General features: G+C 58.1%; 3 protein-coding genes across 7 annotated transcripts; 2 read left to right on the forward strand and 1 right to left on the reverse strand.

The window, feature by feature from the left end:
- Positions 1–11: 11 nt before the first annotated feature.
- STK16 (serine/threonine kinase 16) lies at positions 12–2,048 on the reverse strand. Of its 2 annotated transcripts, XM_040562334.1 has the most exons (7): positions 1,875–2,027; positions 1,496–1,715; positions 1,274–1,407; positions 1,067–1,187; positions 867–962; positions 673–794; positions 12–600 (listed from the first exon to the last, which is right to left on the reverse strand). In XM_040562334.1, exons 1-7 carry the CDS (start codon positions 1,958–1,960, stop codon positions 462–464), a joined length of 918 nt encoding a protein of 305 aa, XP_040418268.1. In that variant the 5' UTR covers positions 1,961–2,027; the 3' UTR covers positions 12–461. The 2 variants fall into 2 exon arrangements, with proteins under 2 accessions (XP_040418268.1, XP_040418267.1); XM_040562333.1 differs by lacking the exon at positions 673–794 and having other exon boundaries at positions 1,947–2,048.
- Positions 2,049–2,155: 107 nt separating this feature from the next.
- Positions 2,156–6,690, forward strand: GLB1L (galactosidase beta 1 like). 4 transcript variants are annotated; one of them, XM_040562329.1, is made up of 17 exons: positions 2,157–2,303; positions 2,634–2,806; positions 2,964–3,114; positions 3,238–3,298; positions 3,421–3,515; positions 3,621–3,801; positions 3,883–3,941; positions 4,032–4,153; positions 4,261–4,301; positions 4,563–4,681; positions 4,805–4,879; positions 4,956–5,045; positions 5,144–5,257; positions 5,494–5,625; positions 5,919–5,996; positions 6,055–6,134; positions 6,211–6,351. In XM_040562329.1, exons 1-16 carry the CDS (start codon positions 2,250–2,252, stop codon positions 6,112–6,114), a joined length of 1,605 nt encoding a protein of 534 aa, XP_040418263.1. In that variant the 5' UTR covers positions 2,157–2,249; the 3' UTR covers positions 6,115–6,134; positions 6,211–6,351. The 4 variants fall into 4 exon arrangements, with proteins under 4 accessions (XP_040418260.1, XP_040418263.1, XP_040418261.1 ...); XM_040562327.1 differs by having other exon boundaries at positions 5,919–6,134; positions 6,211–6,690; XM_040562328.1 differs by having other exon boundaries at positions 2,160–2,303; positions 2,661–2,806; positions 5,919–6,134; positions 6,211–6,690.
- Positions 6,691–6,823: 133 nt separating this feature from the next.
- On the forward strand, positions 6,824–10,472 carry LOC121072611 (protein mono-ADP-ribosyltransferase PARP15-like). The gene is made up of 4 exons (XM_040562335.1): positions 6,824–7,554; positions 7,768–7,877; positions 8,804–8,915; positions 9,171–10,472. Exons 2-4 carry the CDS (start codon positions 7,866–7,868, stop codon positions 9,437–9,439), a joined length of 393 nt encoding a protein of 130 aa, XP_040418269.1. The 5' UTR covers positions 6,824–7,554; positions 7,768–7,865; the 3' UTR covers positions 9,440–10,472.
- The last annotated feature ends 270 nt before the right edge of the window (positions 10,473–10,742 follow it).

Raw genomic sequence — 10,742 nt, forward strand, 5'->3', positions numbered from 1 at the left:
ATCCACACCTCTGCAATAAAGAACATCTTTTACTCAAAACACGAGGCAACGTAGGCGCTGAGGGCGGCGGTGGAGCAGGCACCGGGTCTCGCCTGCCCCCTGCCTCGCTCCAGCACCTGGCTGGGCCCCGACCACGGCTCTGCCCTGGGCAGGAGTGCCCCCTTGGGGTGCCGTGCTGGACACCCTGCTCCTCTGTAAGCGCCTGTGTTTAGCAGCAGGTCGTGTGTACCAGTCCTGGGGCTCAGCCCTGGGCTGTGCGAGCCCCCAGCAGCAGCGTTTGGGGCACAAACCCCCAGCACACACCCCCAAAGGCCACGCTCCAAGTCCAACACACCTCCGGCACGGAGCAGCTCTCCCCAGGGTGCAGAAATCCCCTCTGAAATAAGCCCTGCAGGGAAGCAGGGCCGAGGGCAGCTGCTCTTCTCCCGGCTCGGCCTGTGCCGCCGCTGGGTGGGACGAGCTCAGATGCACGTGGTGACCTGGCCGGCTGGTGCAGGCTGCAGCTCCTCCAGCTGCTGCAGGACCTCGTCGATGCTGGGCCGCTCCTGGGGGTTCACCGTCATCATGGAGGAGAGCAGGCGGTGCAGGGCGGCTGAGTACCTGCGGGGAGAGAGGGAGAGGGGTCAGCACGGCCCTGCCACGGGGAGCTGGGCCCAGCCCCCTGTGCCTCACCTGGAAGATGGGGGCACGGCGATGGGATTCTGCACCGCCAGAGCAACGCTGTCACCCTTCTGGAAGACCATGTCGTAGGGGCCCTCCCCGAACATCATGCAGTACAGCACACAGCCTAGGGACTGGAGCACGGTGGGGTCAGGGCAGCCCCCCACCACATGGCATGGGGAGGAGGATGGGGGCCAGATCCTTACCCAAATATCCGTGCGCTCGTCTATGACGCACTGGCTGGGCACCGTGAAGAGCTCCGGGGCTCGGTAGGAGATGGTGCAGCGCTGGGCGGCCCAGTCCTGCAGAGAGGCAGAGGGGAGGGTGAGTGAAGCGATGAAGGGCTCGGGGCAGGGGTGGGCAGCGGGACGAGGCCCGGGGTGCTCCCCCCCCATGGGGCACCCACCTGCACGGCCACGGCCTCCCGAGAGCTGGTGACTTCGATGCGGGCCCGGTTCATGGAGCCCAGGTCCATCAGCACGGGCCGGTCGTCCTCATCCAGCAGCACGTTGGTGGGTTTGAGGTCCCTGCGGAGGGGGGGAGATGTCACCGGGCGCCCTCCGGCCCCCCGGATGTCCACGCACCCCCCATGGGCAGGGCTGGCAGCCCCTACCTGTGCGCGTAGCCCTTGCTGTGGATGGCCTGCAGCCCGCAGCAGACGCCGTGGAGGATGAGGAGGACGCGCTGCTCCGGCATGAAGGCCCCTTTCTCTCGCAGCGCCTCCACCTCGCCCCAGAGGGTCCCCCCCTGCCGAAAGCAAGCAGCCGCTCGCCTCCACCGCCGCCGCCCCATGCGGCGCGGGGCTGGGGGCGCCGTGCCCCCCCCCCCCCCTCACCTTCACGTAGGGCAGCAGCAGCCAGGCCTCGTGCTTGGCGCCCTTCTCCACCAGGCAGTGGGCCTCCAGCCGCAGGACGTTGGGGTGCCGCACGAGGCCGTGCATCTCCGCCTCGCGCAGGGCGGCCTGCCGGTCCTCCCTGTCGTGGCACACGATGCGCTTCAGGGCGTACAGCCGCCCGTCACGCAGCCCCTCCACCAGGTCCACGCAGCTGAAGCCCCTGCGGGGAGCCGAGCGCGATTTGGGGCGGGCAACCCCCGGGGAAGGGGAGGGGGGGGTGCCCGTTTTGGGGTACCCCCCCCCCCCAGAGCCCCCAGCCCCCTGCGGGCTCAGCACCCCCCCCCCCCCCCACAGCCCCCCCCCCCCCCCCGGTGCCCACCCCTCCGCCAGGCGGTGCAGCAGCAGGTAGCGCGCGCCCCCGAGGCTGACGGTGGCGCGCGAGCACACGCACAGCGCCTGCCCCATCGTCCGCGCGCGTCATCGCCGCGCGTCGCCGCCGCGCGTCACCGCCGCGCCTCGCCCCCGCCACCCGCCGGGGGGCGGGGCCTGCCGTAGGGGGCGGGGCCTAACGGGACGGGCGCGGTGCGTTAGAACGGGCGGTATCACGGAGGGGGGGCGTGGTTTGTGGAAAGGGAGGGGCGTGGCTTGGCGGGAGGGGGCGGAGCCAAGCGGGGTGGCCCCGCCATCGTGCGAGCCCGCGGGGAACCGGGAGCGCGGGGAGCGGCTCCGCGCCGCGCCGTGCCCGCCCGCCGGCATGGGGCTGCCGGGCCTCGCCCTGCTGCTGGCTGCGGGGCTGCTGCACGCCCAGGTCGGTGGAGGACCCCAAACCCCCAGGCCCCAACCCCCCTGCACCCCAAACCCCCTGCACCCCCAATCCCCTAGATCCCCAATCCCCTAGATCCCCAACCCCTGCACCCCAAGCCCCCTGCACCCCCAACCCATGCGCCCTAATCCCCTAGACCCCCAGCCCCCTGCATCCTCATCCCCTGCCCCCCAACCCCCTGCACCCCAACCCCTAACCGTCTCCTCCCGCTGTAGCCACCCCGCTCAGCCCCTGCAGCTCACCCCGTGTCGAGGAAGGGTCCTCGGGGTCCGTGCAGGGGGTTTTGGGGGTCCGCAGCCCTGCCTCTCCCCGCAGCCCACCGCCCCGCCGCGCTCCTTCCAGCTGGACTACGAGCAGGACTGCTTCCGCAAGGACGGCGCCCCTTTTCGCTACATCTCGGGCAGCATCCACTACGCCCGCGTCCCGCGCCCCGCCTGGCGCGACCGGCTGCTCAAGATGTACATGAGCGGGCTCAACGCCGTGCAGGTGTAAGTGCCGGGGCGATTCCTCACCCCAAAACTGGGTTACTCGGTCACCAGGAGGGGGATCAGCCCGTACGCTGAGCTCTGGGACCCCCCTGCCGGGCACAACACGTGCCTGGGCTCCCCCAGTGCGTGTCCAGTCGCCATCCCCGTCTCGCCCCAGCTACGTGCCCTGGAACTACCACGAGCCGCTGCCGGGGGTGTACGACTTCGCTGGGGACCGGGATGTGGAAGCCTTCCTGGACCTGACAGCGGAGCTGGGGCTCCTGGTGATCCTGCGGCCGGGGCCCTACATCTGTGCCGAGTGGGAGATGGTGAGCCCCATGGCCCCGCGCTGGGGGTGATGGGTGGCGGGGGGGGCACGGCGGGGCTGGCCCGCCTTTGGGGCTCTCTGAGCAGTTTGTCTGTCTCTCCTGCTGCTGCGGGTGTTCCCCTAGGGCGGCCTGCCTGCCTGGCTGCTGTGGAAATCAGACATCGTCCTGCGCTCCTCCGACCCCGGTGAGCCTCAGCACGGGGCCGGAGCCGTGGTGCTGCCCCCTCTCCCAGCGCCCCCCGGATTATTTCCATCCGCCGGGACGGGGGGGCTGCTAGCAGGCTGAGCTGCGCCCTGTCCCCCCCAGCCTTCCTGGCAGCCGTCGACTCCTGGCTCCACGTCCTGCTCCCCAAGATCAAGCCTCGGCTCTACCAGCACGGGGGGAACATCATCAGCGTGCAGGTGGGGTGCTGCGGGGCTGCCGGGGTGCCCCCAGGTGCCTTGGGGGGAGGGATGGGGGGAGCTGGGTGCCCGTCAGGACCTGGCTGCATCGTGCCCGGCTCGCAGGTGGAGAACGAATACGGGAGCTACTACGCCTGCGACTACGACTACCTGCGGCACCTGCTGGGCTCCTTCCGAGCGCTGCTGGGCGGCGAGGCGCTGCTCTTCACCACCGACGGCGCGCAGGCGGAGGAGCTGCGCTGCGGCACCCTGCAGGGGCTCTACGCCACCGTCGACTTTGGGCCAGGTGCCGCCAAGGTGGAGGAGGAGAGGGGACAGGGGTCCCATCCCCCTCCTGCTCCAACCTCTCGTCTTTTTCCCCCTGCAGACTCCAACGTGACGGAGGCGTTCGGTGCGCAGCGCAGCGTCGAGCCGAGGGGGCCCCTGGTGAGGCACCGAGGGAGAGGGCGAGCTGGGAGGCTAGGCTGCCTGGGGAGCGGGTCACTGGGGGATGTCACCGGCCCCTTGCCCCCCCAGGTGAACTCCGAGTACTACACGGGCTGGCTGGACTACTGGGGGGGCGCGCACGCCAGCACCAGCGCCGCGCAGGTGGCCCGGGGGCTCACCGACATGCTGCGGCTGGGAGCCAACGTCAACATGCAAGTAGCCAGCCGGGGCGGGGGGCGCAGCCTGGGCCCCGGGGGGGCAGCGGGGGGGGTCTGGGTTGGTGTGTGGGTGCTGAGCGCGCTCGCTGGGTGTCACGCAGGTACATGTTCCACGGGGGCACCAACTTCGCCTACTGGAGCGGTGAGTGGGGGCTGCCTGGGGAGGCACAGTGTTTCTGGGGTGGGGGGCTTTCCTCGGCACCGAGGAGCCTGCTCCAGGTTACTCCTCTGTCCCGTGGGGTTTGCTGGCCCCCGGCCCCAGCTTGTCGCCCTGCAGAATCCTTCTGACCCCGAGCCCCTCAGTTCTGGGTTGTGCCCCCATTGCGTTGCGGCCAGCCCAGGGCTGGGGTCCAGGCTGTGCCGGAGAGCCCCTTCCTGCAGCGCCCATCGCTTCCCTGGCCAGGTGCTGACTTAAAGGCCCAGTACAAACCAGTGACCACCAGTTACGACTACGATGCACCGCTCTCGGAGGCCGGAGACCCCACGGAGAAGCTGTTTGCCATCCGCACGGTCATCAGCAAGGTGCTGAGCAGGGCAGGAGGGGGCAGCAGTGGGCACGGGAGGACCTGGCAGGGCAGGGACATCTCCCTGCTCGTCCCAGGGGACACCTCAGCCCCGTGGGCCCCCTGACAGCCTGCCGTTCAGTTCCAGCCCCTGCCCGTGGGCCCCATGCCCCCCGCCACCCCCAAGTATGCCTACGGCCGGGTGGATCTGCGCAAGGTGAGTGCGGGCGCCGGGGGCTCTGTGGCCCCTGCCCGGCACTGCCCGGCTGCCCAGCTCCCCTCCCTCTCTGCAGTATGCTGATCTCCTGGACGTCCTGGATGTCCTGACCCCCTCCGGGCCCATCCTCAGCCAGTTTCCCCTCACCTTCGAGGCCATAAAGCAGGTGAGGGGCTGGGTGCACAGGGGCACATCGAGGGAGACACTAGGGTAGGGGAAAGGGGCTCACGGCAGCCCCCTTTCCCTTTCTGTGCTGCCCTGCAGGCCCATGGCTTTGTGCTGTACCACACGCAGCTGCCCCGCGACGTCCCGGCCCCGGCCCCGCTGAGCGCTCCTCCCCACGGTGTCTGCGACCGCGGCTACGTGATGCTGCAGAAGGTGGGGTGCCTCTCGGGGGGGACGTGCTGGGCCAGGACCTCGGGGACAGGCAGGGTGCTGAGAGCCCCGCTGAGCCCCCGAGGGGCACCCCGCTGGCCTGTTTGTGTCCCCTTGGGGGCAGCAGGCAGCCCTGGGCTGGCTCTAGGGGGAGAAGGCAGCGGGATGCTGTGCTGGCAGCATTTGGGGTGGTGGGACTGGGGTGTGGGGAGGCAGCGCTGACCACCCTGTGTCTGCAGGAGTACCAGGGGACGCTGGAGCGGGACGGGCAGACCACGCTGCGTGTGACCGGCAGGGCAGGGGACGCGCTGGACGTGCTCCTGGAGAACATGGGCAGGCTCAGCTTCGGGGCCAACTTCAGCGACTTCAAGGTGAGGGGAAACAGCCAAACAGCCCCCTCCTGCCCCCTCCCACAGACGCTATCCGGGCACCCTGAGCCCTGTTCCCTGGTTAACCTTGCACTATCTCCCACTTCCTCCGCACCCACCCACTGGTGTGACCCTGGGCAGGGGGCGAATCCAGCGGGACCAGGATAAAGCAGTGGGATTGGCATCGCCTTCTCCTGGTGCTGTGGCAGCCAGGATCGTGCAGCCCCTCCCATGGGATCCTATTCCATTCCCAGGGCAAACCCCACTGCCTCATTTTCCCTCCTCCTCCACCACAGGGCTTGCTGGGGAACCTCTCCTTGGACTCCAGCCCGCTCAGCAACTGGCTCATCTACCCCCTGGCCATAGATGCTGCCATCCAGCAGGGCTGGCCCCACGCTGCCCTGCCACAATCAAGCGGTAGGGGCAGATCGGGGCCAGCCTTCTACACCGGGACCTTTGAGACCCCTGGCATTGCCTGGGACACCTTTGTGAAGTTCCCAGGTTGGAGCAAGGTAAGGTCGTGCAGAGCGAGCAGAGCGGATGAGGGGGTGGAGAGGGGCACAGCTCAGTCCCATCTCCCTCTTCCAGGGCCAGCTGTGGATAAACGGCTTCAACCTGGGCCGGTACTGGCCCCGCCGTGGGCCCCAGCAGACCCTCTTTGTGCCTGGCTCAGTCCTGCGTGTTGGCTGCCCCAACAACATCACGGTGCTGGAGCTGGAGGGAGCCCCTGCCACCCCCTTCCTGCTCTTCCTCGACCAACCCCTTCTCAACAGGACCCTCAGCCCCAGCACCTGGACTGCAGAATAAACACGGGGCTGCCAGGCACTGTCACGTGCCTGGTATGTGTCTCATGCACACCATGGTACGTGGGTGAGGGTACAGAGGAGGGCGAGTTCTCTGAGGCACGTGAGGACATGGCTGCCTTGGAGAAGGATTACGAGGAGGTGGGCCTGGACTCCTACGAGGACGAAGAGGAGGCAAGGAGTAGAGAAGCCACAGCCAAAGAGGACCGTGCTCCTTCTCCCGTGTCTCCTGCGGGAACCCTTTGCAATAAACCGTTTGAGAGCCTCCGTGTCTCCCAGTAATCCCCCGGCTGCAGTGGGTTCTTGCCAGGTCAGGTGTGTGGTGAGCGCTGCTGCTGCTGCTGCTGCTGCTGCTATGCTTCCTCCCCACTTCCTCAACACCGTGCAGGTGTAAGTGCCAGGGCGATTCCTTGCCCCAAAACTGGGTTCCCCGGTCACCAGGAGGGGGATCAGCCCGTACACTGAGCTCTGTCACTGGGAGCAACTCTGTACCTGCAACTTTCCTCTTCCCTGAGTGGGAAAATACATGTTTACTGTTGTCTTCACTAGCAACCCTCTACCATATCCTCTGTGTGGCCAAGAGGGAAAAATAGTGAATTTGGGTTCTTGCCTCAGAAGAGGCATTTATTTGTAGACTAAATTCAGCTAGTGAACAGCAAACCCAGTGAATGGGGAGTAAGCATGAAAAAGTATGTGGTTTGAAAGCCTGCAAAATAAGGGAAGTAGGAAAGAGTCTGGTGTGGAGGTCCACTCAGAAGACATGTGCCCATTCAGGCACATCAACTGCCAGTGCAATGACAACCTGGAAACTGAAACTCCCTACTCCTTTGGTTGGTTGGTTTTAAAAGAAATACTCTTGGGTGACAGAAGCCAACAGGCACTAGTGATAAGCTAGGTGTACAAGTTTTCAGAGGGGGTTGTAGCAGACCATATTTCTCTTTAAGTAGGGGATTTGAGTAATCGATTGTGTTTCTCCTGAAGATCAAGAAACCACAGTGCTCCCTGAAACGTGGGATGATATGCAAAACCAGCAACTCAAGGTAGTGGAACTAAAACCAGAAACAAAGGACTACAGAGAGGTGGCAGAAAGGTTTCTGAAGACCAGCTTCAGCTTCTAAAAATTGAAAAGGTAAAAGCATGTTACCATTTCTAAGCATAAATACTTTGATAACAACTCATGAATAACGACTAGTAAACAGTGGAAAAATAAATCCTGTTAGGACTTATGGGACAAGACTATATGGGAAAAGAAGCAGACACAGTTTTATCTGCTTTCCTGATTGACTTATGTTTATAATTAATTGTCTGAAGAGGATGCACAAAACTTTCAATACCTGCACAGGTATTTAATGTGATGTTTATGAACTTCAAACCTGCTGCAAAATATCTCCGCTCTCAAGAAGAAGCTGCTTCTGACACCAAGATTATGATGCTGAAAACATGCCAAGTCGGGTGATTTTAATGGAAGTGCCTGTGTGTATGGTCTCTGTTCAGGTAGCTACTGTGCATTTTTCTTTTCTGCTTATTCAAGTGTCAAAACTCAGCAAGCAGAGGGGATTCCCTGTCCAGAAACAAGGGAAAAGCAATTTGCTAATGAAGGCTGTTACTGCTTAGGTCTACACAAATACTCTTCCTAAAAAACTTCCTGTTTGAGCACTACTGACTGTTCACTTCTGGTAGCATAGAAGCATGTGCCAGACTGCTTGCCAGTGTGTTAATCCTCAAGAGGGTAACCCTGATTTGAGCTGGCTTGATTATGTAAAGCCAGTTTTGACATTATGTTGATATCCAGTAAATTTTTTGCAGTCAAGCTATTAGCTTCAAGCATTAGCTACTCCTGAAATGACAAGGCTGCATACCTCTGCATGTAAGTGTCCCTTTTGCATAGGCATCAACTACTCAGCAGTCAAGTTACATGAGAGGTTATTCGGGACGTTTCCCCAAAGAGTAAGAGATTAGTGGCAGTAATGCCATCTGTTTTACCAATTTTAATCAGCATCAATTTGATGTTGCATCAAGTTAAGCTATTTGGAGCAAGTCTTAAGCAATTGCTTCTAAAGTTTCATTAGATCACTTTTGCTATAGTAGAGCAGAGCATCTTCTGCCTTAACCCATATGTGCTTGGCAGGTGGGTGTTTTGCAAGTTTCTGGGTCATACACAAAACTATCCCATATTATTTCCCTGTTGCATTTTGGGTTGGGTTCTGCTATCTGTTGTGCTGAAGTCTGGAGTGATGTGCCTAACTTATTTTATAATGTAGCCTACATGTGTTGTAGCTAGGAGTAGAATCTTGGAACACTGAATTGTTGATACACTGATGCTTTTCATGACGACAAGCTAAAAAAAAAAGAAAAAGTCTTAATTTCAAACTTTGCAGATTGAAAGGGTACAGAACCCATTTTTGTGGAAGATCTACCAAATAAAAAAGCATCAAATGGCTGAGAAAAATGTCAGTGGAGATGACGAGAAGCTTTTGTTTCATGGGACAAGTAAGGAGTCCTTAACCTTAATTAACAACTCTGGATTTAATTGGAGCTATGCTGGAATGCACAGTAATGTGAATTTCAAAACTGCTCATTTCCTTGAATAGGGCTAGGAATAACTCATGTCCTCTGTGTAGTCTTGCCTTGTATGCAAAATGTTCTGTTTTGTTAAATCTCCCTATTGCTGTCATTAGAGCCTGTGAATCTCTTGGCAGATAAGTGATTGTTATTAATGAAATACACTTTTTTTTCTGACTATAGCTGCAAACTTTGGAAATGGAATGAACTTTGCTGTTAATGCCAGCTATTCTGCCCACGACGCCTATTCTAAACCAAATGTGGATGGAAAGAAGTACATGTACATGGCTCGAGTACTTGTTGGAGAATGTTCTCAAGGGACAAGAGGATCAATTACTCCAGCAGCAAAAAGTGCTAGTAACTCCATGGATCTATTTGATAGTTCAACTGATAATGGAAACAATCCATCCATGTTTATCATATTTAATGACATTCAAGCTTACCCAGAATAGCTTATCACTTTCACTAGATGAGCATTTTGATTGCAGCCAAGTTTGCATGTCTCTTCATTTTATAAATCTGTCCTGCACATTAATATGTATATATATATCAGTGAAAACAAATAGTTTTATCAAATAAATTTCTTAAAGCTTGTTTATATTTAAGCAACCTTTGGCAATTTTTGATAGCACTGCCATAGACTACTTTTTTCCACTTGGAGCAGTTGAACGTATCGAACAGAAGTTCAATTTGACGTGTAACTTAACAGTAGTTTCCAGTAGAAATCCTACATCTGTCCACCCGCTTTATGCTATCTTGGCCTTTCCATGCAGCATTCTGGCCATCCTAGTTGCAATAAAGAGTGGGTAGTGCTGTTGGGGGATTGAAAAAGACATTCTCTCAACCACTGACTGCATGGCATTGCATTTCTGATAGAGTATGAGAAGCTATCATAAATTATAATGCTGACTGTCATTTACTGTGGATTTCAGTAAATGAACTAATTGTAGTTAATGGCTTGTGTTTGTCTAAAACAATCTCTCGAGATATTTAGCATTGGTTTTCAAAAGTTCACTTACAGGCAACTACTTGGGGATTGAATTCTCTAATATGGTGTTGCTTGATTTTAATACGATAGCCCTCCTGGGCATGTCAGTAAGAGGATTTGTAAACCTCACCCAACCTTCTGCAATTAGTTAATACCCAAATTAATTAGGTATAGCCTAAGAGAGCCATGAAAATAAGCGTAAGGAAGGTGTTCCTGCTCTTGTACACTACCTGTAGTGCCCTTCCTGTGATGTTAAGGAGAAAAGAACAGGGCAAAGAAAGGCAAGGGGTGCGTGTGTTGGAAGAGGGGAGGTGAGGTTTGTTTGTGTGTTTGTTTCATTGGGTTAAGGCCTTTTTGACAAGGCTTGTGGAAATAGTTTATTTCAAAGACCTAATCATTAACCAAGCCAAAATTCAGATTCTTTGGGGGTGGGGGGAGAATCAGAGCAATATAATCTCTGTAGCATACCGACAATAAAAAAAATACTTTTAACAGCATCAGGTGTCGTGAGGTCTACTGAGAAAGCACAATGCTGCAGCACCTCCAACTTTTTAGCAGTTCTTGGCTCTGCTGAATTTATCAGGTTTGTCTTTTTATTCGGTTGGATGATTAGGAGACAATTATCAATTACTTCTTTTTAATACTTAGGTTGCTACTAGCTGAAAGTTTTTGCTAATATAGCTTTCATATGTCCCCTGCAGCCATTCAAAAATGAAACTTCACGTGGGGTTCTAAAAGCAACTAGCTTTTCTCCAGTGTTATTAAGA

Source organism: Cygnus olor, chromosome 6 (assembly GCF_009769625.2).
Source record: "Cygnus olor isolate bCygOlo1 chromosome 6, bCygOlo1.pri.v2, whole genome shotgun sequence".
NCBI classification, from domain to species: Eukaryota; Metazoa; Chordata; class Aves; order Anseriformes; family Anatidae; genus Cygnus; species Cygnus olor.